The 27,089-nt window shown below is 46.3% G+C and overlaps 3 protein-coding genes across 3 annotated transcripts in view; 2 read left to right on the top strand and 1 right to left on the bottom strand.

Annotated features, from left to right (window-relative positions):
• Nucleotides 1–12,069, top strand: part of LOC105280602 (protein grainyhead) — a 106,098-nt gene extending 94,029 nt beyond the window's left edge. The window contains exons 8-15 of the mRNA XM_011341259.2: nucleotides 2,127–2,295; nucleotides 3,614–3,725; nucleotides 4,042–4,136; nucleotides 4,404–4,574; nucleotides 4,767–4,952; nucleotides 5,871–6,332; nucleotides 7,987–8,051; nucleotides 9,305–12,069. Coding sequence (XP_011339561.1) covers nucleotides 2,127–2,295; nucleotides 3,614–3,725; nucleotides 4,042–4,136; nucleotides 4,404–4,574; nucleotides 4,767–4,952; nucleotides 5,871–6,332; nucleotides 7,987–8,051; nucleotides 9,305–9,593 — 1,549 coding nt within the window. The 3' untranslated portion in view covers nucleotides 9,594–12,069. The remainder of the gene's footprint in view (nucleotides 1–2,126; nucleotides 2,296–3,613; nucleotides 3,726–4,041; nucleotides 4,137–4,403; nucleotides 4,575–4,766; nucleotides 4,953–5,870; nucleotides 6,333–7,986; nucleotides 8,052–9,304) is intronic.
• A 7,553-nt stretch (nucleotides 12,070–19,622) lies between these two features.
• Nucleotides 19,623–24,156, top strand: LOC105280626 (proclotting enzyme). The gene is made up of 6 exons (XM_011341292.3): nucleotides 19,623–19,854; nucleotides 21,173–21,477; nucleotides 21,857–22,323; nucleotides 22,520–22,794; nucleotides 23,117–23,262; nucleotides 23,541–24,156. Exons 1-6 carry the CDS (start codon nucleotides 19,683–19,685, stop codon nucleotides 23,691–23,693), a joined length of 1,518 nt encoding a protein of 505 aa, XP_011339594.1. The 5' UTR covers nucleotides 19,623–19,682; the 3' UTR covers nucleotides 23,694–24,156.
• LOC105280619 (serine/threonine-protein kinase greatwall) lies at nucleotides 24,076–27,057 on the bottom strand. The gene is made up of 3 exons (XM_011341283.3): nucleotides 26,461–27,057; nucleotides 24,448–26,377; nucleotides 24,076–24,261 (listed from the first exon to the last, which is right to left on the bottom strand). The coding sequence occupies exons 1-3, from the start codon at nucleotides 26,659–26,661 to the stop codon at nucleotides 24,215–24,217; spliced, it is 2,178 nt and encodes a 725-aa protein (XP_011339585.1). The 5' UTR covers nucleotides 26,662–27,057; the 3' UTR covers nucleotides 24,076–24,214.
• Nucleotides 27,058–27,089: the final 32 nt, after the last annotated feature.

Below are 27,089 nucleotides of genomic sequence, written 5' to 3'. Positions count from 1 at the left end.
ATAATACCGTGTGATTAATAACTTTCATCAACAAGTAAAATCCATGTAATTATCACATTACTAATGATAATATACAAAATTCGGAATACACATACATGGTTGATGTTTTTTTATTTAATTAATTGCACAAGTTTAAAAAAAGAGTTAGTGATAGTTTTGAGAATGGATTCGCAATGATACAATTTCGATTTCACGAAACTTCTCCCTCCAATATCTCTAATACATACACACACATCTCTAATACATATATACACATCTTCCGCTAGAAGAAAAACTCGCTGCTCCTCTTGGTCTATCACGTATCCTCCATTTCCTCAGCGGCTCATCACATCCGCCTGGCGGCTCTCGTTCGGTCTCTTGCCTCTCTCGTACTCATCCTTCCTAGGCGATCTTCCTACTTCCCGTTTCACTCTGCCGTTCACCTTTTGCAATTTGTTGCTCCCATTGTTAGAACCGGCCGCGATACCATCAGCTGAAAATCCTTCTCTCTCTTTCTCCTTCTCTCTCTCTCCCGTTTTCTAGCTTGGCTTGCCTGGCGGTATCCATCGACGCGGGATGAACAATGATGTTAAAGTTATTAAGTCGCCGCCACGGCTCTCCCGGGCCCGGCTCTCGGAGAGCGGACAAGCGCCTCGGGGTCGCGCCGGGCCCGGGCTGAAAAATCGCGCGTCCGCCGACTACTCGCAGCGTGAAATCGAAATGTCAAGAAGGATAGCCTCTCTCTTTCCGACCGGGGGCCGTTCTTTTTCGTGGATGCGGGCGAGAGTGATCGACGAGAGAAGGAGAAAGAAAGGAGAGACGGACGGACAGGGCAGACGGAGAGAAACCGTGCGCGAACCCGAGATACCGCGGTAGTCCGCAGGTAACCCACACTGAGAGTTTTAACAAGGATATACCCGGGTAGGCGGCGGCTGTGCAACGGGAGCGAGCAGCAGAGGCGCACAGGAGGGCGTTCACCCGCCACGCTCAGTTATCGCCTCGCTCGCCACGCACGTCGCCCCCTCGGTTCTTCTTCGGCGCGGGACATGAAGAAGAAATGCGAGGGGAGCAGGAGGAGGAGGAGAAGGAAAAAAGAAAAACAGGGGAGGAACGGCAAAAGGGACGAAGGACTGGATTGCGAATACGAAGGGTTACGCGCATCGCCATCGTGCGGATAGAGATAATGGGACCATCGTTCTCGCGCGCGCGAGATGATACCGTCGCGGAGACTTCGCCGACGGTAGCTGCGAAGATTGTCGAGATCGGGATAAGACGAGAAGCGGCTGCCGGGAGCGATTAGCGATTTTCCTCGATCGTGGCGATCCCCGATCGTTTTGCTCCCGTTTCCCGCCACGTCCACCTTCGCCGTTCTCCACCCTCCCTGTTCTCGTTCCTTCTTCCTGCGCGTCGTTTTGTCGTCGTCGCGGATCTTACATCGTCTCTCTTTCCCCCGATTCGCTCTCGCGTTATAGGCGTTCATTTTTCATAAGGAATCGGTTGCTTGCTTGCTCGGCCGCCCAGTCCGCCTGCCAGCATCAGCCGGAGAGCCGAGGCGGAGATAAGCTCGATTAGAAGCGCGATTTTCCCTGGGCGAGGTATGATGCGGGCCGTGATACACCATCCGTCGACGTCTTCCTTTTTTTCGCGTCGCGCCGCGTCGTTTCCAGCTTTCCCAGGCTCCTCCAAGCTGCCCGAGCCCTTCGTTATCGCTCAATTGCGATTAGCAATCGGAGGATACTCCGTATAACTGCCGAGTTTCTTTCTGCGATGACGAACGCTCTAATTAATAAACGCGTTTCTCGCGTTCTCTTATTTGTCTCGCGCTGTTTTCCGCGCGGCTTGGTTTGCGAGGTTGTCTGCTTTTTCTCGTCTGCGAGTCGGGATTCCCGTGGATACGTCTATGCAGAATTAGCCGATAATTGCGCGATAATTGCTCGCATTGCGCGGTGCATTAATCAGCCAATGCAGCACTCGTTTACAAGCGTGTAATCGCTTATTGAGTAAACTGCTGTTGAATCTTGGCCGCGATCGGTGATTCAAATAACGAACGAAGTTATCCATCAAGTATGCGTACGTTTTTCATGTACACTCGCGTTGTGAGCTGCGAGTTCACGACTCATTTGAAAAATCTTATTGTCACCCTTTAGTTTCTCGGCCTACGGATTTAAGTATCACCTGGAATCGCCCATCAGCACGTCGCAGCGTCGCGAGGACGACAGAATAACGTACATCAACAAGGGCCAATTCTATGGAATCACGTTGGACTATGTGCCGGATCCTGACAAGCCGCTACTCAAGGCAGGTCAGACAGTCAAGGTAAGGACAAAAAGAGTCTTTGTGTACACTGCTTGTAAACGGTATTCGCAGGATGAAGTAGATGCAAATTTTAGATGACGAGCCTGTGTCTTGAGAATTTACTTGCATACTCAATAATTTCAAATATTATTTTACAATTTTCTTAATAAATAAAAAAGTAAGTAAAAGAGGTAACAATGTAAAATGTAACGACTTCACGAGATGTAATGTTAATTTTATATTTTAATACAATTATCATAACATTTTGAGAAGAGATTATTTCATCTCCATGTCTACATCATCCCACAAATGCACCTCGCGATGGCACAACAGCAGACTGCACACTTGCAACGCATCATTTACGCGATTTCCTGTTCACGAGGCAATTACCACGTCGGACTGGCGGATGCTTTGCGCGTATTACAGACTGGGGTGCACATGTCCTCCCGTTCGCGTGACTGGAGCGACAAAATTCGCGGGGATGATCGGCGATGTGCTCGGCATGTCGAAAGGAGAAGTCAGACGGGATCGTTTGTTCTCGCAGCCCTAATTGGCAGCCGCGGCGGGCTCAACGTTAGCAATTTCTATTCCGATAAGGGTGGCGGATTCTTCTTCCGGAGTGCGGCGCGACGAGTTACGACTTCCTCGTTAATTGCCCGATTGGGAGCGAAGCGTGTGGCGATTCGAACGGTATATTCGCGTATCTCGCGGCGTGTTGCGTCCACCTCGAGGAGGATCGGTACTCGCCTCGCCGTAAGTGTAACCGCGTAACACGAGCCTCTTATTCACGGATCTCTCTCGTTCCCCATCGCACACCCATATTTCCTCCGGTACGTCGGAGTGCAGTTCTTCGCCCATTCACCCGAATCACGAAAAATCCTTCCTCCGTCTCCAACGCTCGCTTACTGGCTTGTTCGCTCGCTCGCTCGCGGCGAAACGCTCACGCCCGTGTGTGTCCGCTCGAGCGTACGTCTGTCGCGGTCGATATCTTCACGTATCGCCGGCTAGAGAGAGAGAGAGAGAGAGAGAGAGAGAGAGAGTGATCGCCGATCCGGCTGAACGAAAACTCGAAAGTTCATTTTGCAGAAATGAAAATTTATTTATGCCACTTTACACACGCCAGGCTGATTACGGAACACGAGAAATCTCGACGCGTTATTCGCATGTAGAACGCGAGGTGCCGGTTGCCTTAACTTCCGCACGTTTGCTTAGAAATCATTTTGACACACGCGAAATGCTCCTTGCCATCGTTATCTCATTAAGATAATCGGTAAATGGAAAAATGTGTAACAGTGTTTGTGATACGATTAATAACGATTTATTTGTGTTGCACACACAGAGCGTGGTGATGCTGATGTTTCGGGAGGAGAAGAGCCCGGAGGACGAGATCAAGGCTTGGCAGTTTTGGCACGGCAGGCAGCATTCCGTTAAGCAACGGATTCTCGATGCTGGTAAGATAACACGAAAGGCTCAGCAGCAGCTCTTGATCAGCAAGAGCTTCCTTTATGCACAATGCATGGCGATAACAATTCTCAATGCTCACGATCGATTAAATCACCCAGTCTTCCCTTTCTTTATTCTTTCTTCCATTTTTTGTGCAAGCTACTTAATCCGCAACGGATGAACTGCCGGTAAGATTTGATCTTACGCCCCGTTATTTTAATGTTTGTCTATGTAAGAGCGCGCGCGCGCTAGATAGTCAAGCATTAGCTACTTCATGTTTCCCGGCATGATCCGCGAGTTTCAGAGTCACGTCCGTTGTTACAGACACAAAGAACAGCGTCGGCCTGGTGGGCTGCATAGAGGAAGTCGCGCACAATGCGATTGCCGTTTACTGGAACCCACTCGAATCGTCGGCGAAGGTAAGAACGCCGGAAATGTCGATTCACGTTACCTCCTTCAACGATACGTGCACAACACCTATCTCAGCCGCCTCTTGCCCCTCCAAGAGAGCCTCCTTTCTCGTTGAATCCGCGCGTTTATCGGCGCGTAGTATCGCGCGAGTCGTATGATACGCGCGGGTTCGATTGCGCGCCCCACGTAATCGTACGCCACTTTAGCGGAAACGTTAATAAAGCAATTCCATCGCACGTCGCCATCGCTACTTACCCGACCGATCTCTTGCGCAGATAAACGTCGCGGTGCAGTGTCTCAGTACCGATTTCTCGAGTCAGAAAGGCGTGAAGGGTCTGCCGCTGCACGTTCAGGTCGACACGTACGAGGAACCGCCACCCCCCACGCACACATACACGCCACCGTCTCACCGGGGCTACTGTCAAATTAAGGTCTTCTGCGATAAGGTAACCGCTCTCGTGCATTTTCATACGTTTATCGCTGTCCTTCTTCCACTCACTGTCCGTCTGTGTCTCTTTTTTGCTTTCATTTTTTTTCTTTTTTCGCATTTGTGATGTAAATAACGATCGCGCGATCGCTTCCTGGTCGCGACGCCCGATCGCTGAAATTAAGTTGAGAGATGACGTTGCTTACTACAGGGGGCAGAGAGGAAGACTCGGGACGAGGAGAGGCGCGCGGCCAAGAGGAAGATGACGGCAACCGGCAGGAAAAAGCTCGACGAGCTTTATCACTCCGTCACGGAGCGCAGCGAGTTTTACTCGATGGTCGATCTGCACAAACCGCCGGTGCTGTTCTCGCCGCCGGCCGAGCACGCCATCGACAAGGTAATCATCCACTTTTTTTCGTATGTGACTCGGTCAAGTAAGAGTGCTGTGTGCTGTCCGCAAGAACCCGCCGGGTTCTCACGGAAGCGCGACGACGGACGTGATTAAGTACGGTTTAATTACGGCTATATTGAATTAATAAAATAATTGCACGTGACAAAAAGTTAACTGATTATGAAAATAATTCGATAAGTATGCCACTTTTATTTTTCCTCCGGTGCTGCAACTTGGACAAGGTGAGTCGCGAGACGCCTGTGTTTGCTGATCTGCTGATCTGTTTGTCTTATGAGCGTGTTATGAACGTTACGTGATCTTGGCATGCGTTTTAACTAACTAATACGACGCAGAGGCGTCTTGAGAAATCTGATTATACGCCATCCGCAATCCTCTGCTCTCACCTCCGCCAAAACCTTGCACTAACCGCAACTCTTGCATCGCAAAGTAACGACGTGGACTTTTCCAAAGACAGCCTTGCAAATTTCGCTTCGTCAATTTGATTTAATGGAGATAAAATGGAGCTCGATGTTTCGATGTTTCGTCTTGCTATTTTATATTATTAATGTTATTAATTACAAGAAAATTACGAGAATGTAATTAGAAATTGGTAGTTAGTATTGCTAGTTAGTATTATTGCAAGAATTAGTAACAACATGTTGTATACTATTATCTCGTTATAAAAATAAGACTAAAGAGTCTTTAAATTGATCTTTCTCTGTCTCCAATTTCCAGATTCGCATCTCAATTCTCGCGTATCAAAAAAAAGAAAGAGGATTTATATCTCACGAAAAGTCGCTCCTCTCTCTCTCTCTCTGCAAGGCGAAATTCGCGAGGGTCCCGTCGTCTCGCGCGGGTAGAGAAGAAGAAGAGAGAGAACGCGCAAAGTAGAAATATAAACCATGTTCTTCTCTTCCACGACAGTTCTCGACGATGGAGTTGTCGGGCTTCTACGGTGGTGGCGGCGGCGGGGGCGGGGGTGACACCGACACCTCGTCTCTCAGTAACGGTGAAGGTGGAGGATTGAAGGCAGGGGGCAGCAGCCCGTATCCGGCGGCATGCGGCCGGCCGAGCCTGCCGGCCCTCAAGTTCCACAACCACTTTCCGCCCGACAATCTCAGTAGCCTGCACGACAAGAAGGACTCGTTGCTGATGCAGGTGCAGGAACTGCAGGGCTCGGTGCTGCAGGGAGTGCAACAGGCCGGGCTGACGGGCGCGGTGGTGTCCAGCGTCGGCAATCGGCTGCACCTGCAGCAACAGCCGCCGCATCTGCGCCCGGCGGATGGCGGCGACGAGCGCGTGATGCTGTACGTACGTCAGGAGTCCGAGGACGTCTACACGCCGCTGCACGTTACGCCACCGACGGTCCAGGGGCTGCTCAATGCTGTAAGGAAACACCCTACGGATCTCTATCTTTTGTCACGCCAACGCACATCGGCACTCGCGGACACTAGCGCGCGTAGAATCATCTGACGGATGCAGCTGCAAAGGAACCGTCTCGCGCGATTCGCCTTGCATCTGCGTCGCTCACTCAGGAATATCCTCCTGTGAGGAATGTACGTCTGAAGCTGCGCAGCCGGTAGCAGCGCTCGTTCTCTTCGTTACGCCGTCGTGAGCGTATTAACGCCCGTAGTATGGAGAAAATTATTGGCCTCTACTGTGAACTGTGTATGACATAAACGTAACGTTAGCTGCAGCACGACCGGGAATAAATTGAATCGCGGATATAAATTGAACTCGTGTGCAATCGAGGCGGAATATTTAGGGGATCTTGTTAGGTAAATGTTTAATACTTGTCATATGGCGGTAAAGTGGATAAAGTAATACATTCTCTAACAAGCTCGTTCGTATGTACGGGCCCTCGCGTAGATGGGAACGGAAAATGGGAATTCTCTCACCGTTCCGGGATATCGGGACCGATGCACCGGTAACTACGCTACATACGGTAGCTATATTTATTTATGCAAAATGCATCGCGCAACGTCGAATATGCGTAACCGTGAGCGTTAATGCGTTAATCCGCGGTCACGCTGTCATTTGCCGGCTAGGCTTCCAGAAACAGTACGGACGACGAAATGATAATGCTATCGCCATGGCGATCGAGATACGCTTCCTGCGGCGCAGCCGGCCGGCAAATCTTAATAAAGTCACACGGCCGGGAGGTAACTAACGTCCGTTTCGATTTCAATCGGTATCAGTTCTATTTCAATCGCGCCAGATTCGACGCGAGCGGAAATTATATACACGGCGGATATATACATACGTATATACATATACAGAACGCGTAATAATCACGTATACGCGTACAGTGTCCATGAGAGAATATATGTTGTCCATGCATGTGAAAGCATACTGCGCCATTATTAATACCCGTTCGCACTGGTTCCACTCGCTAATTAATATTAATGCGCATGCATCACTGTCCATTACGATCCAAGATCCTCATTAATATAATATTGAAAGTGCAAGAGACGTACGATCATATTACTCCTCTATCCGCGGATGTGCGAGACTGTCGGTGATCCGTAATGACGGCTTATCGAACGTTGACGTAAGAGACGCGTTACATCGATCGAAATCGGCGACAGAAAAAAGTGATACACCTCCTCTTTCTTTTCCTCTCTCTCTTTTCTTGTTATTTCTATTTCTCTCGTAATGACTTCCTTCTCTTTTTTTTCACCGTGTTTCTTAGCGCTCCGCGTACGAACAGCGCTGATTTATCGATTCGCGTTTTTGCGACGCAACGAACATTGTTCTTTTTTTTATTATATTTTTTTTTATTATATCTTTACTTCTCTGTTTCGGTCTGTCATCTTGTCTACCGTTGTTTTGTTTCTGTCCTTCTATATCTTTCTCTCTCTCTCTCTCTCTCTCTCTCTCTCTCTCTCTCTCTCTCTCTCTTTCTCACCGTCATTTTCGCGATGATATTGCGTCTACCTACGCGCGTTTCGCAAGTACTTTCTCGAATGCGAGCGCGAACGAGCGACGGTCCGCAAGCCACTATCAAAATTCTAATGTTCTACTTTTTTCTATTTTGCAGATTGAGTCAAAGTACAAAATTGCATCCTCGAGTATTAATAATCTCTATCGCAAAAACACAAAGGGGTAAGTTTAGTAGAGTGTCATCTTTACTTGCATGCACGCCCACGCGATGCATGCCATAACGGTGACATTGCCTGACTCTCTCCGCTTGGTTTGGTAGTCTCTCTCCCTTCTCTCTCTCTTTCACTCTCTGTGTCTTTCTCTCTATCTTTCTCTCTCCTTTTCTCTCTTGCTCTCCTATGATCGTGTCTCTTTCAAGCGTCGGACACGCGTTTCTCTGCGATGTACGTTTGAATGCATCACGCAACACTCTCTTGCACGTTACTCTCGTTAGAAGTGTGCTCTCTTTGTCGATCACCCTAACGCGCATACGAATGCCGCTGCACGCTCTGACCGCATCCCACTGCCGCGTACAATCTCGCCTGATTAATCCACTAATCCTTTACACGCTGCTCGTCTTCTGCCTTCCGTCGCATGCACTTCATGCACGCCTGCTTGCCTGCCTCGCCTAACGTTTATCGTCGTCGTCGTCATCATCGTCGTCCACGCGTTTCTTGTACGGGCTTGTACTCTCTGTTCTGGCACGTACGCACTCTTCCGACGTACACGCTGGATTGCGCACGACGGATTCCTCGGCTGTCGGCCGTTTCCCTCGAACGGTTACTCTGCGTCACTCGGCACATAATGTGTATCTCACGCCGTAAAAACAAATCCTCTCTTGCTCTCTCCTCTTTCTTTCTCTCAGGCTACGCGCGGTGCGGTGCGGTGTGGACTTTACGATCCACGTTTTTCACTCTGATCCGAGCAGGATCTTAAAGATCCACCGCAACAGTGTCAACGTCGTTCCGTCGCTACGATACGGTGATGACTTGATGACGAGATGCGCGACGGACTCCGGCTCTTCCTCCCCTTTACATTCATTCTTCGATAAAACGGTCGTGAACGCCTCGCGACTCTCAATCTTGCTAACGATATCGAATAATACGGCGGGATCACGGATGGGAGGGAACAACACAAGCGTGTCGGAGGAAACGTCGAACACTCGCAAATGGAGTAATCCGTCGTAAAACGCTCCAAAGCTGTTGACGCTGAGATTTCACTCGGGAGAACGTCGCAGCGTTGTCACGACGACGTTCTCCAAGTGAGACTGCACTCGTTCGTCAAGCATTACGATGTCATTAGCGACCGTGGTTGCGTTGCATGCATCATCAACTCGATGAACTATCGCGTTCTTCGGGACGACATTTCCGGCGGCCTCCGCGAGCCGCGCCAAGTCCAGGAGATTTAACGAATTGCGTCATCCTACCCTGTTGCAGAATTACAGCGAAAATTGACGACGAGATGATCCGATATTACGTCGACGAGGACCTGTTCCTGCTGGAGGTGAGCCACTCGCGGATCAACCCGGCGGACCCGAGCGCCGATCGCAACCCGAACAACCCGGGCTCGCCGGGTGACCCCGGTGACCCCGGCGATCCACCTACCACGGCCGGATACGACGTCACCCTGATCGAGCTGCCGTCGTCGCCGCCGCATCTGCCGCACTCACCCCTCGCCAATTCTACGCACTCGCACGCGCATGTGCACGACAACGGCAACACGTGAACGCGACCGAGTGTGAGAGAGAGGAATCCGCTTCACCGTGTAAATACGCCGCGCGCGAATCAGGGCGATCATCGACGGGAACTGGTCACCCGGGTGAACAAAGGATCAGCGAGCAACCAAGGCGTCGAGTAAGGACAATCGCTAAAAGGCACACTCATCGAATTGTTTGCGCCGCGTCGAAGAAAATTCTTGTCAGTTTCGCCGGCGCAGGAGCTTGCAGGAACATTCATCATCGAGGGAAGAGTACGGACGGCAGTGGACTAATCAGCTTTCAGCGAAGACTCAAGAGGAATCAGAAGAACATCAGGGAACACTAGATTGCCGACGTGATGGAGACTCGAACGTTGCGTTACTTTAGCGTGGACTCCGGCAGTGGAATTGTACTGTGCTTAACTTGTAAAGGAAAGTCGAGACGCTGCCTCGTAACAGCGCTCGATGGCTATCGATTTGTTAGATTATTGATGGAACGTTTCGCTAATTATCATTACGAAAATGTCGTCTACATAAGGCTTTATAAACGGTCTTTCGCTCACAAATGTACGGGCTTCGCCTTGACTGGGGCAAGTCGAATGTGCAACAATGTACACGTATGTCGCTGGCCGTACGGAAGTAGGAAAGCAAAGAAAGCGACTCGTTATTGCTATTATATTACTTGTTGTTTTCGTCACGTGAACGATTTATGTCGACAGTTGTTAACTTAGGACGCCGCGAAGCGTCGCGCCGCAAAACAGCGCGAGCACCATGTAAATCAATCAAAAATTGATTTAAGGATCCTGGGATGTATGTTAGATTTATAGAAGTATATGTGAACGTGTGTGTGTGTGTGTGTGTATATATATATACACGTATATATATATATACATACATACCACTCTCTCTACTTCGTATGTTAGCTGACAAGGCCTCTGATTTGCCCGGACGTTTCAAGAAATTCGTCGCATTAATGTCGCCGGCGCGTTAATTCCGCGCGAGTGATCACTTTGGAAGCCAATCGCTCGTACGCGCAATATCGTAATACGCGCGTGCCCGTCATTTCACGTTAATCGAATGATCTCGATGTGCGCACAAGTCATCGACAGACGCGATCCCTTCGCTTTCCTCTCGCGTCTCCAAGTTTCGTCCGTAGGGGTTTAAAGGGCGTGCGATGTCGATTCCGCGCAGATAGCGAAGACAAAAGGAAAGGGAAAAGGGAAAATGGAAGACTCGAATCGCATGAGCAACCCGTAAGAAGCCCCAATCGAAACTTTCTTCTCATCTCTGTCCGGTCCCGGCTCGAACGAGCCTCTTGCAACCCTTCACTAGCGTGGTGACTTACATTTACGCGCGTGCATGAGGACGTCGCGCGCGGATAAATCCCGAGTGCAGGCGGAATTGTGCCGCGTGTGTCGAAAGAAAAAGGGAAAGAAGAATCCGCGAAGCTAGATCTCTTCTTGTGCCGCACTCTCTGCCACGCCACGCTCGAGATAGCATCGAGAAGCCACGATCTTTTCTAAGTCTTAAGACTAATAAGAGTAATATAATCACGCTATATCCGTACCCGTAGTAATGTAATCTCCTTACCAGAGAGCCCGGTCCAGACGTTAGACGATAAGATTACGATTCAGTAGCTTCAGCAGCTCGAAGCTAGAGCGATCGATGCCCACGTCGTGCGCAAAGAAAAAGGAGCACAACAGCTACTTTTATTTCACTCTTCTACTTCCCAGTCGCGGAACAACGTCCCCGCGATGCCTTCCTGCGACTTTAAAGTAGAAGGGAGGAAATGTGTAAATTCAACGGTGTCACGTGTAGAAATTAAATGACTGGCGATGCATCGGTCCCTCTACTTTCGAGGTGTCGATCGGAGATCCGTGCGAGATAGGCGCTCGCACTAATTACGACGGGGGATGATTCGCTCACGAGTACGCGATGTCGTTCGCGAGCGCGTTAAAAGGCGCGCGTGCTAAAAGGACGACCGAGCGCAAAGGAAAACGATACCAGTACCAGTAACCTGTGGTTATGTAGTTTGTAAGGTGAAATGTAACGTAATGTTAATGTGCCACCGGTGAAAGCGAGCCGCACTTGCCTGGCGTACGTCGCGCGATCCGTGCCAGCGTACGATTTTTCGCGCGCGTAATGTACGCACACACATATGTACACACACGGGCACGCGTACATACGCGGAGAAGCATATATGCATATCCGTGCGCATACACATATATAAAACAAATATACATATATACATATATACATACATATATATACACATACGTACATACACATACTTGTTATTAGTTACATTAGAACCGTTAGATTAGAGCAGAATAATTGCGATCACGACACTTCTCTCGTTTAATGTTAATTATATCAACACACATGCATACATACACAGTACACGCATATGCATATACACATACAGAGACATGTAGACATACACACATATACCGATATCAAAGCAACGATCAAAATACGCTTGTAAAATGCATATTATTATCGAGTACTATATTTTGTTACATTTATTGCAACATATAGATTGATATTATTAATATTATGGATTCTATTGAGAACTCTACGTTTTATATATATATATATATATATATATATATATATATCTAAGATATATATTATAATTATATTATTATAATTATTAATATTATTATTATTTTTATACACGAAAGCATGCGCGTCCGTATGGGGTGCGAATGCGGATAGTACAGAAAGAAAGGCAGGAAGCGAGAAAGAAATCGAGAGATAGAGAATGTATGAATGGATAATTGATTGGATGCCTGTGTATGGAGAGAGAGAAAGCAAAGAGAGAAGCAGAGAGAGAGAGAGAGCGAGAGAGGGAGAGAAAGAGAGTGAAAAAGAAATATAGGTCTACGAGATCGTTAATTAGCTTTGGTCCATGACATTTTCTTTGCGTAATCACCCACCCCCATCACCCTCATGCGTCTTCAACCGCTGCCGTTGCATCTCGGAATGAGGCGAAGAATACGACTCGTTACGTGGACAAACGGCTGTGTCGTTGAGCCATTTTATTATAATAGTATATTATTATATTATAATAGTATATTATTATCACCCCTCCCTCCGCCCCTTTATTATTCTTACGATTATTAATAATATTATTTACCCTATGAGAGTCGGACGGAGAGAGTCGGCGTCGTCGCGAGGGGACGAATCGACCGCGGCGAATGATGTGATGAGACGAAACCGGAAGTCATTATATTCTCTGCCGCCTTCGTCATTGTTTCCGGGGTCTTTCCCTCTTACACTGCGCGATCAGACTTGCAAACGCGGTCGCCGCACCCTCGCGACGATTCCTCGGTCCGTCCCGATAACGATACTTAAACGACGTAAACGGCGACGTGGAACGTGCCCGCGGAGCTTTAGGTGTACTGTTAGGAATAGGGGAATGCATAAAAAGAAAGAAAGAAAGAAAGGAGCTGTTGCCGGTCGGCAGACCGACTCGAGAGTGTCGTGATGAATTCGGAAGCAAGAGCCACACAAAAGGATGGGATGCGAGAATGCCGAGAGTACCGACCGTTTTTCTTCCGTCGCGTTGTCTTGCCATCGTGAGATTGTGCCAGAGGTGATATTATATATTATTATGTTTATTGCAACAATAAATATTATATTAGTACGTTTTATAAATCGTCCGACTTTATCACTATCGTTGCTCCTTCCTTACCTCGATAACTGTACGTCTTCCTTCATCAGCGACAATCATATCTTCATATTATTAATGTTAAATGTAAATTGAATTTTTAGAAGGTTTTACTTTATTATGTCTGTAATAGACAACAAGTAAAAATAAAGTAAATGGCGATTAAAATACTGCGGAATAAAAATGGAATGAATAAAGTCCTGTTACTCTCAGAAAACAGAAGGAGAGAACTAGGCTAAATATAATATTTGTTCTGTTATCTCTCCAAATGACGGAGTGACGTTCTCGTTTGAAGAGCTATTAATATTTATATACATATATCTTTCACGGAAATCGCGCACGATATCAATCATCTCTGTCTATTCACTTACGATTTGACGATAGCAGTTCGTTTACTCGGAGTCTTCGCATTAGCATAAGCATGATTCAGTGGACATGCCGCGCACCATCTACGGAGCCCCACGATGTACACGCAAGATAAAAAATCGCGATCGTATTAACATAATACATCAGATGTTCATTTGATTTTAAGAGCCTCAAACAATCATGATTTCTCGATTATATTAAGAGATCACAACACAAAATATCGCTCTTGTTATCGTAAATAGTAATAAATTGGAGATTGTAGTACAGCAATAATTTCAAATTTCAAGCTCTTGAGAAATTTTCTGGAATTAATATAAACAAGAGTTAAATATAGATTAATATTCTCAAATTCCAAAAAGAACTCGCGGACTCGTGCTTTGTTTCAATTCGCATAGCACTGAGAAGGTCGCGAAGCGACGTCCTAAGGAAACCTGTTGGCGAGGAATTCAAAAGAAAAAAAAAGGGAATTCCGAGCGTGGAAACCCATAAGGAGAGATAAAGAGGATTCCACGTCTTAGAGAAAGAACGAAGGGAGCGCACCATAAAATCAGTGATGCTGTGGGGGACGTCCGACCGCTTTCAGAGGGGTCCGCGCAAATTTCACGGCTGACGTACCTTAACGAGCCGTCTCTCCCAACAGACGGTTCGATGGAATCGCTTATCCGAAAAAGCCTGACATGACACATCCAGTACGATTAGCGAGGAACAAGCGTGCGTCGTTATCTCACGGCAAATCGACTAACGGAACGCGATATGAGTGATACGTCTTCGACTCTGATGACAGGGGATTATATGTAATACCCATCGATCATACATCCGCTACAATTACAACGATTAATAATAAGGATGATTAATACTAATTTGCAAATACGAATTTATATTAAAAATTAAATGTCCTTTTAATAATAAATTCTCTAAATAAGTTTCCAAAGTATATCCTCCTAATCTAAAAAAGGCGTGTTAACTTCGTGAAGTTCTTTTTTATCGAATATTGAGGCCTCTTTTCCGCAACGCTGATTGGTTCTCTCGCTTGGCTCGAACTTCGTGTGACTTGAACTTCGTGTTGCGAATGTTAGAATGTCATAGTGGCTGTCAGTGTGGTTATATTGACAATTTTATTTATTATTTCTTAGGAACATGAAAACGGCAGCTGTCAATTCTGTCAAATTTGTATTGATGAAACACGATGAAATAAATAACATCTTTAACGCCTTTTTTAGAATAGGATTTGTGTTATTTATTATATAATAAATAATAGATGAATATTATTATTACACAGGCACGCGCTACGCGCGCTATTTTATTTTTCAATATTAATTAATGTTTTCGAATAATAATATTAGTATAATAATAATAGCACAGAACTCCTTGGAAAAAGAAAAAAATTTCTAAGGGCTGGAACTTTTTCATTTCTGAGTTTACGGTATTTTCAATAGCAGAGAACTCTATGCAATATAAAAAATAATGATATCATCAACTCAGAACTTCTTAGAAAAAGAAAATATTTCTAATGGCTAGAACTTTTTCATTTCTGGTTTTACAGGATTTTCAATAGCAGAGAACTCTAGGCAATATAAAAAATAATATCTTCAACTCATAGCAGTTAATCTTTCCCAGTTAAAGAACTTTTTCATTTCTGGTTTTACGGTATTTTCAATAGCAGAGAACTCTAGGCAATATAAAAAATAATATCATAAACTCAAAATTTCTCGGAAAAGAAAAAATTTCTAAGGGTTAGAACTTTTTCATTTGCGTGTTTAAAGGATTTTTAATAGTCGAGGACTCTAAGCAATATGCCAACTAACAATATAAATATCACAGAACTCCTCGGAAAAGAAAAATCTTTTAAGCTTGATAACTTTTTCATTTCTAAATCTAAAGGATATCATCAACTCAGAACTTTTCGGAAAAAGAAAAAATGTCTAAGGGCTAGAACTTTTTCATTTATTAATTTAACGAATTTTAAATCATCGAGTACTCTAGGCATTATTAATATTGAAAAATAAAATAGTGAGCGCATAGCGCGCGCCCGTGTTGTACTAGTATTTAATAAAAAATTCGATAAAACTTTTTTCTCAGTTCCCTCATAGAAAATTCTTTTTACATTTATAAGACTTGTAAAATATGCAATTAAATTCTTCGCGAAGTAATCTGACGGTTTATTTCGCAAAGACTCGAAGTACTCATCCACGTAAGAATCTCACCTCACCTCACGTTTCTCTGAGCCACGGGAGCCTGATTATTTCGCGAACGCGAACCAGAGAGGGGAATTAATTGGCGGTTTAATTGCGGGATGCAGCCCGCGTGTTTTCTCAGACACAAGAAGGGCTAGGAAGGCGGAGGGCACGAGCGGCTATCATCTTTGTTAGCTAGAAGAAGTCAGCCAGCGTGCTGTATGCAAGCATCATGGGAATCGTGTGAGAATCCACAACCTTGTATGGGGACACTGGCCCTGACGTGAATTGTAGTTCTCCCATACGTAACGTATGCGTTTTCTCTGTTTTGTTCGCGCGTATCAATCAGCTGCAAGACCACTTTGTGGAACGGATACGTCTGTGAATACCGAAGAACGCGTTCGGCAGAGCCTCGAGTAGCGTTTCCTCCCGGGATTTCTTTTGTGGATGCTGCTCGAACGAAATCTGAATTTCTGATTTTCCGAGTATCATTTCACGGTAGCGCGATGGAGGATCTCACTTCTCCAGACACATTATTCCTCGAGAGATTTATTTCTCGGGAAACGATAATGGAGATCGCCCATCATCGAATTGTGCTTCTTAAATCATTGATACGTACGTTACCACATACGCTGACACACAATTGGATCTGTTCTGCTTCTTGTAAGCCAGCAGGTTCCGCTCGCTATGTCAATCCGACTAACAGTGAATCACGAAGTTGACAAATAAACACGCGCAAAAACTGATAGATAAATCATATAAATATTAATAAACTCTGTAAAAAAGATTTTGTAGCTTTGGGGCTAATGAAAGTGGATTGGCACGCCGTAGGCTAATTTCGGGGTCGATGACTTGAAGATTTTTTACACGATGACTGTATGATATGTAGCAATGTAGAAACGTCGTGCTGCTGTGTTCTGATTTTTTTCTAACAACGATGCATAACAGCAAATTCATACGACATAAACTAAGAAACCGGTTACGATTGTTAAGTAATAGTATTTAACGATCCAGATATTCATGAGCGATCATGCGCTCAAATTTTATAGCGTTATGAAAGTGAGCGCACTTTATTGTCTGTTCCGTTATATCGCATCATGAGGAATCGTAATGAAGCATGTTGAAGGAAATGCAATTCCCATGCGTAACATCAGCTATTCCGGTTCACGAAACACTTTGGGTATCTATGTGCAATACTCGCGGAGGAACAAGCCATTTCTCTTAGAGATACCTTTAAGTAAATGAAAATTAATTGTAATATCACATTAGCAATTAAGCCGTACTTAAGACTTGATCCTTTGATATTCTTTTATATGTGTCGACACACGTTGCGCATCCCTTTTTTTTCTTTCCATAGACCCTTCCCTTCGAATGACGTTGTTAGAACTGCAACAAACGACTTCGATACCCTGCGGTTAATTACGAGCAGCCCGAACCCAACCGGTTTGCACGGTTTCGGAGGAAGAATTCAAGCAAAGCCCATCAGTCTTATTGGTGATACGAATCCTTGAACGAAATTTCATGTATGCGCATTAAGTATCGTATACATTGCTGAGCATTCTCATAATGATGGGATCAGTGACCCGTACAGGAATTCAGCTATACATCAGTATACCTTAGATAAAATAGCGTTCTTTGCGCGACAGTGAATAACGATCTGATCATTTAGCAAACCCCGTTTGTCAATCTTCTAGATTTTATATCGCTGATTGATAAAGATGATAAGGACATTACGGAATCTGGCAGGCGATTACACATGTATGAAACGCGTGACAGGAACGCCGAAAAGGATGCAAGATCCTCACCACCCACGATCACCGTCCATCGCTGGTCTTCGGTAATACGTGTGTATTTTCGGCGCAGTCCGGTTTGGCGGCCTGCTGTCTTTATCGATTAGCGAGCCCTGTTTTGCGAGCGACAACAAGAAAAAGTTTTATCTCCTCGAGATGTCGACCGTGAGTGGTTATTAACTGGCCGGTCAAAGAACGCGCGAACTTAAAATCTCCCTTCCTCCCTGTGCCCCTTAGGACGCGGTTCGTCGACCTAAGGTATCGCAATCCTGACGTATACTTCAAGGTTCTCTCCCGCGTTCTTCACTCTCCCCGCGCGGGGAGTGAAGGTACTGTTTATACCTCCGGGAAAGATCAAAGATCTCGTGGATCCAGTGGATTGCTTCTAACTGAGAAGGCCAACGTGCAGGCGCATAAAATAGCCGAGAAGCCTATCCCATTTGCTTGAAATTGCGAGGTAATTCGCACAGTCAGAACGTATCTGCTTCTTTCTCATCGTGATGAATATTTGTATATCGGACGTAACTTCGTTATGTTCAAGTGTTCCGGCTTATTGTCGCAACGTTAAATAAATGCGCGGGTCGAGCACAAGAGCTAAAGAATAGCTGGTAACTGGTGATGAAATAAAGAGAAGATTACAAGAAGGCAAGTTGGGAAAGGGCGATTCTCCGCGTTCACCGTCGGCGGAAGGAAATGCATAATATGTAGCGTCGGAATAGACGAGGAGACGCACGAGAAGGATCACGCGGTGGGCAAGTTCATGGCCGTCCCTTACGTGCAGCCTTCTCTTGGCATCCTCAAGGCCAGGCGTGAAGGACCGTGCTCTCTATGCAAATGCCATCGCGTTGGGTATTCAAGTTGGACATGAACTGCGCGCAATCGAAGACCGATCGGGCGTGATCCGGTTCTATCATACAGCTTACATAATCGGGATAACTTAGGCGCCATTCAAGTTATGTTCGGACCGTGATTCGATCTCGTGACTACCTCTGAAAGGACTCTGCCTGGATAATTGCATTAAGAGAAATTATTAGAAAATCTTGTCGATCGGGATGCGAAATACAAATGTTGTTGTATAAAATATGTGAAAGAAATATTAAATCGAAACACTTGAATAAGCCTTGAAAAAAACTTTATGATTTGAAGAGATAGATGTAACAATAGGACAGAATCACTTTAAAACTATGTTGCACGAAAATTAATAATTTAAAATTAATATCTTGAGTATCTTTGCACCCTAAAATTAGTCACTATATTTCAGACCGAGGAGAACATCTCGAGTTCTAAATTCACACTCAAACGTGATGTTTATTTTGGTATGTATTATCGAATGAGCTAGAATAGCTAGATTATTAAAACAGTTTCTGCCGCAATTTCCACATTCCTAAGGCCCGTTCTATAATCAGTCGTACATCGCGGATGTCGAGCGCATGCGTATTGAATTATCGTCGTGTTGCGTTGTCGCAAATCGCCTGTCGCAGTCGGAACAAGAAGACGTTATCGATCATTTTCGGTATTGTTAACTAGCATTTTGCATTTTGCGATAAACTAGCGATAGCTAATGGCCAGGACGACTTTGTAGAAAAGCGTGGCTCTCATAGATTGTCGTTAGTTAACGATACCGAAAATTTCCAATGCGTTACACAGATGCAAAATGCAAAATGTGATGGGTTTTATAGAAGTCAAAGATGCTCAATACAAGCCGAAACAGAAGTCACTCTATGTATCATGAGATCGCTTGCGATCCCTGCTGCGCTCTCCGTCCTTTATCCTCCATTCCGCGGTCGTTCTCCAGGAACGGACGGGTTCACAAGGTATATCGTCCTGATAAAAGAGCAAGAGAAGAGAAGAGCGCGGGACACCTCGTGCGTTGTGCCGAGGAGGAGGCTCACTTCGGGAGTAGCGCCGAGCAATGCCAAGGGGGAGGGCGAGCCCGTTATAAGCTCGAGCTGCGGCTATTCAGCAGCTTAGGCGGCCTAGTGGTGCTCCACGGTCCTTGCCGGTAGTCGCGCACGTGGGCCCTTGAGTCTCAGTTCCGTGTTTCATTCGACGAACGTTCCCTTCGCGGTTCCTTCGGGTTCTCGCTCACGAAACGACCCCCGGTAGCTCGAGTAAGATGAGTAGTTGGGCACGTAGGCCATCGTCCTTCGCGATGCTGGTGCTGGTGCTCGTGGTGCAGGTGATTGCGATGATCGTGCCCGCGGCGGCGGTCGGGTCCAGATCGCTGAACTTCGAGGCGCTCGATGATGCTCGCCTCGAGGAGGAAGACAATGCCGTCGTCATCGAAGGTCAGTATCGGCGCTAGTGTTTCGCATCCTTGTTGGATGTCTCGCGAAAGTAAATTTATTTGTATCTGCTTATAGCGTTTCTCCGGCGTTTTGTTCTGATTAATTTAATTAATTAGGCTTTAAATAGAAATTATGCACTTGCTGCAGTATAAGCTTGAAGCAATTGCAGGAGAGAATTGCTTTGAACTTTAAAGATTTTCCTAGCTATCGCGCGCACGTTGAATAACGAAGAGTTTTTGTTTTTGTTCATATTTTTCGCTCTTATAATTTGGGTACATTTATTTAGCGAGTTCATTCGTTTTATGTATTTTCGTAATTTAGGATCTTCTCAACTATGTGTTTTATTTTCGATATATATTATAGAATACCATTCCCTGTTCATTAAAAAACTTTTACTACAGTAAAATATACAGTAAGATTCGCACAAGATTGAAGTTGAAAACTCTTTTATAGACGAACATTAAAATAACTCAAGAGAAGTTGTCTTTTATAGCCAATGAAAAATATCTTCGAATTACACCACTGTCAACGTAGGATACATTAAATTGCTATTCTGAAGCTAAGAAGTTAGTTAAGAAATCGAAACATCCTTTTGCATATGCATAATAACTGTTCCGACAACTTATTCCTGCACATTGTATCAGTAATTATCTCATCAATAAAACGACGCGTCGGTTCTATGAGATCTCCTTGGTGGTCAATGACTCTTCCATGCCGTTGCCGATCTTGGCTTTCCTCGTCGACCGTGAAATCTTCTAACAGATGCAATACGTATTAGATGCCGATTGACAAATAATATTCGCGCGTCCCATACACGGCAACCGGAAGTTCTCCCGGCGCGCACAAACCTCGCCTTCGTTGTACGTGTGTGCCTCGCGATAGGTCAGCGAACTCGCTGCCAAGCAGCTCGATGGAATTCTATTATAATGTTTCGATCATTCACTGCGCAAAACGAATTTTTCCTTGCAGCAACTGGTAACATAAAGTGTACTCCAAAATAATTATATTGAAGTCTGCACATAATTTCTGTTACTAAGCTTTTCATCAAGATCATGAGAAATGAGTCTTTCACTTATTTTTCATATTGTTTTGATCATTAATTTATTCGCAATTTTATCTAAATCAGTTTGACACATGTTTGACAACTAAATGTACATTAATAAGTTTTTCAAAAAAATTGTCAATGATTTATAGCAATGCTAAAACATATCGCCAACAAATAAATTCTATACATTACAATTTAATTAATATATCGAGAAATTTTAAATATACCTTACAAAAAAGTAGAAACCAGCAATTATGAAACTTTGATTTGCAGCTGCAATTAGTCCGGATCAGCTCGGATCGAGAGAGGGTCGGGGCATTCTCTGGAACGGAGCCACGACTCGTGAGAGCTGCTTAACTTCAAAAGGCGAGGTCGGCCGTTGCACGTCCTTCAAGGAGTGCTACCCTTACTTTAAGATTCCAGACCTCGGTGCTCTCGACGGCTGGGTTCTCGGCGTCTACGACACGTGCAGCTACATCCGCGAGGATGGACACCCGAGTTTCGGAATCTGCTGCTCGAATCTGAATCCGTTCATCACTCCTCACCCGGAGAACTGCGAGGACCCTATCGTGGGAGATGTGAGTCACTCAAGATGTATCAGCTTTTGCGTCCACTGTAACAATACAATCCGATTCCGCAAGTTCTTATATTGACGCACACGCCTGCCTGTTCCGCCGGTGGTAATCACTTTCGCTACCCGGAACTCGTAAAAATTATACGTGATCTTCGGATTTCAAGCCCGTTAAATTCAGCCTAAGCCTAGAAAGCCGTATCGCCGCCGCTCTTGTCGATACGACAATACGGTTTCGCAAAACGCCTTTTTACGGCTCGCTTTATGGCCCGCGCTGTCTTTCCGCGCGTTCTTGCCTCCTCCTGGCGTCCACGGCGCGGAATCGTAATATCTTTCGTCTGCGGATCTTTTCCTCTTCATTGTACGCATTCTCGAAACTGCTTCAGGTCGAGGATAACAAGAGAAAGGATGTCGACACGGGGATAGCGCGTCCTCAGGCTGCACCTACTTGGCCACCGCCAATCCCGACGCATCCCCCTGATCACACGATACCGCCACTGCCGACCCATCCACCCTCTCCTGGTCTACCGTCACTACCGTCCACGACCTTGAAGCCGATCACCAGCAGCTCCAAGAGGCCCGCTGTCGCCACGACGTGGCCGACGAAGAAACCGATGTGGTGGCCAGGCTCGACCACGTCGACGACCAGCAAGTCACCGATCAGCAGCTCCAATCTCTCGCAGTGCGGTGCGAAGAACGGCAATCAGGATCAAGAGCGCATTGTCGGCGGTAAAAATGCAGACCCAGGCGAGTGGCCGTGGATCGCCGCGCTCTTCAACGCCGGACGGCAATTCTGTGGTGGATCGCTCATCGATGATAAGCACGTGCTGACCGCAGCGCACTGCGTCGCAAAGCAAGTTGACATGATTTTTTTATCAGAGTATCTCGCACGTTCAGACATTGCTACGCTTCTTTTGTTAATCAAAAAATGAAGTAAAGGAGTTTTGGTAAGATCGCATGTCATGAGTAATTCTACACTCTACTCATGAGAGCGAGAAAGATGACGTGCCTGATTTTCTAATGAAAGAACACATGATACTCTGTTGCAGTATGAATTCTTGGGACGTAGCCAGGTTGACGGTACGCCTCGGTGATTACAACATTCACACGAACACCGAGATTCGTCACATCGAGAGACGCGTAAAGAGGGTTGTGAGACACCGCGGATTCAATTCGAGAACGCTCTACAACGATGTCGCGCTTCTCACATTGAGCGAGCCTGTGGAATTCACCGAACAAATCCGACCAATTTGCCTACCTAGCGGATCACAACTGTACTCTGGCAAGACAGCGACCGTCATTGGATGGGGCTCTCTGAGAGAAAGTAAGAAGAACTATGTAACTATGGATTTTTATGCTAACGCGTTCCTAGCGAGTCGTTCAAGACGAGCGGTCAAGAGAGCAGTCTTTGCTTTAACTTGGAATAGCAAGCGCATAGTTAACATTCGTTCTTTGCTCTCTTAACTGTTCTCACATGTACATTCTAAGAAATCATTTGCATAACGTAAGCCGCGGCATAAGAAGTTTTCTATCGGAGCCGTACTCCGGTACTTGTAACGTCACCATTCGCGTTAGCTCTCTCTCTCTCTCTTCTCTCTTTTTCTCAAGAGTGGCTCTTGAAAAATGCACAATTTCTTATGTTCCAGGTGGACCGCAACCAGCGATCTTACAGGAGGTGTCGATTCCAGTTTGGTCAAATAGCGAGTGTAAATTGAAATATGGTGCAGCAGCACCGGGTGGTATAGTCGACAGCTTCCTGTGTGCTGGTCGAGCCGCCAAAGACTCATGCTCCGTTCGTATCCGCACGTTCACTGACTCTTATTCACATCTCACGTTTAGCGCGCAACTGTTATAACTGACCGTATTATAGCACTTTTACGACTCAATTAATTTTAAGCAAAACATATTTATTCACCGGGTTAAACGTAATTCGATTCAGAAGAAACAAATTTGCGGTCTTACTTTATGATAAATCTAAATGCGGCATGTGAACATCACACTATCTACATTTACAACTGAATTTTTCTGAAAAATTTAGTGACAAATATAATTTGAAAATTATATTTACAGGGTGACAGCGGCGGTCCTTTAATGGTCAACGACGGTCGCTGGACGCAAGTCGGTATCGTATCCTGGGGCATAGGGTGCGGAAAGGGACAATATCCAGGCGTGTACACGAGAGTGACGCACTTTTTGCCATGGATTTCTAAAAATTTAAAATAGGAGACACGTATATCTACCGCAATGTATATCTCTCGCACAGTTGCTGTCCTTTTGACAAGACGAATCGTAAATGCAGATTCGATTGCACGTAGCTTTGAAAAATGTGATAAGAATTATCGAGCGCTGACAAAGGCGGAGCTTTGTAGCGGTATTAAAAATAACCGCCTCCAAAAGCAATTTTCACGTCTATCTCTCTTTGTTTTAAGGCAACTTGACGCAATCATTACTTCAATTATTTTAATGCGAGATAAACATATACCATCTTTTAGATTCCACATCATCATACTTTACGTACGCTTCCTCATCACTAAATAAATAATACCATCGTCGTCCATTTACTGTACTTTTAAGAGTTGAGACAAGAAGCGAGCGAACTCGGTGATTACAAGTAGTAACAAAATATTTTATATTTTATATTGCTATACATATACAAGTATATAAAAAATAAAGTTATACATAGTAACAGTTTCGACATCATAGGCTTCCATCCTCGCCACGTCCGCATGTCCGTATGTCGAAGGCTATGTATCACAATTACTTATATTCAACTGCTGCATATTATTTCGCGCTGAAAACAAAAAAAAGATTCTTTTGTCAGTACCATCAGCAATAATTGATAGCGGGCGTGCCATCACTTGAGAAATAACACGCAAATGTCGAGGATTCAATTTTCTGTTTCTCGTTGGAAAATTACAAAGAATTTTCTATAAGCAAAAATGAATTTCGAAATTGTAACGATATGTAAACAACGTACTTTGAAAGTAACATGTATCGTATTTATCGTCCGGCTGCGGGATGAACGGCGGTATCGCTTTCAACGGCTCGTCCCAGGGGAACTCGCGGAAGAGAGTCATGGCGCGCACCTCCTTCGCAGAGGGACGTGCAGCTTGATCCTTGGTGAGGAGCGCATCGATGGCGTCGGTTGCTGCCGACGATAGAGCCTCCTGGTCCTCGGGCCACGGAATGTCGCGCTTAAGTATATTCGAGAATACTGCCTGCGGCGTCTCGTCGTTGAATGGCGGCAAACCCGTGCAGAATTCAAACAGGCACACGCCCAACGCCCACCAGTCAACAGCCGGTCCGTGACCCTTCCTCAGCAGAAGTTCCGGGGCGAGATAATCGGGCGTGCCGAGTATGCGGTCATCCGATCTATTGGCGCCGCCTTGGCCGCCGCGTCTGACCGACTTGGGTGTTCTGTAGGGCGTGTAACAGTTGCCGGAGATCGCGGGAGTCTTGATAGGCGAGATTCCCTGAGGCTCGGTGTTGTCGTCCGCGTGTAGATCGGGCGCGGAGCGCGAGGTGAACGGCGGCGGTAGGCGAAATCGTGTTTTCAGGATCTTGGCATCCTCCTCATCCTCCTGACAGTCCTGCCGTTTCTGATCGTCGCGGATTCTCTGCTTGGTGGAGGACACCGGCGTGCTGAAGGCTACTCTACCTGTAGAGCCAGTGTCCTGCTCGGCGTTCCTGTCGTTACTCGCCGCTTTGCCGGATCCCGAGATCGCGCCGCTCGTCGGGCTCGCACAGGGAAATAGGGGGTCGCAGTTCTTCCGCTTGGGTGTCTTCTGGACATCGAGATCCAGCGCATCGATCTCGCAGGTCAGCCCGGTCGTGGCCACACACGTGCCATTTCGCTTCCTCTTCGACCCGCGGATCGCAAATGAATTCGCACACGTGCTCACTGGACTGGTGTGCATGAAAGACCGTTTGCTTTGATCCTCCGACTTTTCAGCCTCGAGCGTGGACTCGTCCTCCTCCTCCTCCTCCTCCTCCTTTTGTTCGGCACGACTGTTCGCGCGACTAGTGGATGACGCTTCGCACGTGTGGTAGCTACTGGAGCTGTCCGGCCCGGTCTCCTGCTTCTCACTGTTGTTCTCGTCCACCTCCGAATTGTGTTCCGCGTTGTGCTCGAAGCGCAGATCCTCCGCCGATTGGAAAGGAGTGATGCCGGATATCCGGGAGTAATCCCCGGACGCGACGGAGGAGACGATCGAATTCGGCGACATGTGCTCGGATTTATTGCAATTTCTTTGCAGGGCAGAGAGCAGATTCATGGCCGGTGTGCTCTTGTCGCCGAGATTCGACTCGTTGGTGGACTTCTGACCGGAACCGAAGGACAGATGGGACGTCAGCGAGAGCAGCTGCCCGGGTGTCCTGGTGCACAGACTAGGAGTCATACAATTCACCAAGTCCGATATCTCGAGGTCCCTGTGCAGCGACGAGATCTTACTGAGCCCAAAGTCCGTGAGCTTGACGTGTCCTTCGCGCGAGAGGAGCATGTTGTCCGGCTTCAGGTCCCTGTGCACGATACCGTGCGAGTGGAGGTACTCGAGCGCCAGGCATACCTCTGCCATGTAAAAAGCTGCCATAGACTCTTCCATGTAGCCGCAAACGCCAAGCAGACTCTTCAGATCACCGCCCACCATGTACTCCATGACTAGATACACACTGCTGGTAGTCTGCAACGAGTAGAAGAGCTGCACGCAATACGCACTGCGAGTCAGGGCCAGCGCGTTGCGTTCGATCACCACCTGCGACGCCATATTCTTATTTATCATCTCGTTCTTCTTCATGACTTTAATCGCGTACACGTGCTCGGCATTGGATTTCTTGTAACCGAGGAAAACCTTGCCGAACGCGCCTCTGCTTATCGGCTTCACTATCTTGAAATCCTGAATGTCTGGTACCTGGCAGAAAAATGTCAGGTGTTAATCGCAGTGAAAAATATCTTTAAATCTTTACATAAATATATATTATTAAGTTAACTTACCTTTGTGGCGGGATTGACGATACTCGAAATGGTGTTGAAAATGGAATTGTCGATAAATCTCTCGGGCTGCTGAGGCGTACACTCTCCATACTGACATCCCGTGTCACTGTCATTTCTGCAGGGCGTTTTGGCATTTGGCTCATTGACGCGGCTGTTATCATCCGTACGCGATCCCGGCGATTCGCACGTCGCGTCTTCCATTTAAAGGAGACAAGAAGAGAGGGGAAAAAAAATGAAACGAAAAGAGGTAGATCCACGACGACGGAGATAACCTAACCTAATGACCGACCGGGCAGTTTCCCACCGGCGGTTTCCAACGAATCTATTCGCTCGCGTGCCGCCTCATAAAAGTCCTCGCCTTCGCGTCGCAAACTGTTCGATTCTGATCATGATTTCGCTGTAAATTACGAGCCGGTTAACATCTTCCAAATCAACGCATTTCACGCGCGCGCGCACGCGGCATCGACTGACTCGACGCCAGCTTCAGGCCGGTGATTTCATAGCTGGCAACGTATTCCTACACTATTTTATTATAAAATTGACACAAGAACGGAGTCTGCTTCAACAGGAATACCCGTTACTCTTTCTGATATCGTACAAACTGCTTTTACGCTGAAGCGAGAAATAAC

The sequence above is a fragment of the Ooceraea biroi genome, chromosome 4 (genome assembly GCF_003672135.1).
Source record: "Ooceraea biroi isolate clonal line C1 chromosome 4, Obir_v5.4, whole genome shotgun sequence".
Taxonomy (NCBI): domain Eukaryota; kingdom Metazoa; phylum Arthropoda; class Insecta; order Hymenoptera; family Formicidae; genus Ooceraea; species Ooceraea biroi.
The sequence above is the reverse complement of the archived record's forward strand: the minus strand, read 5'-3'. Positions and strand labels throughout refer to the sequence as shown.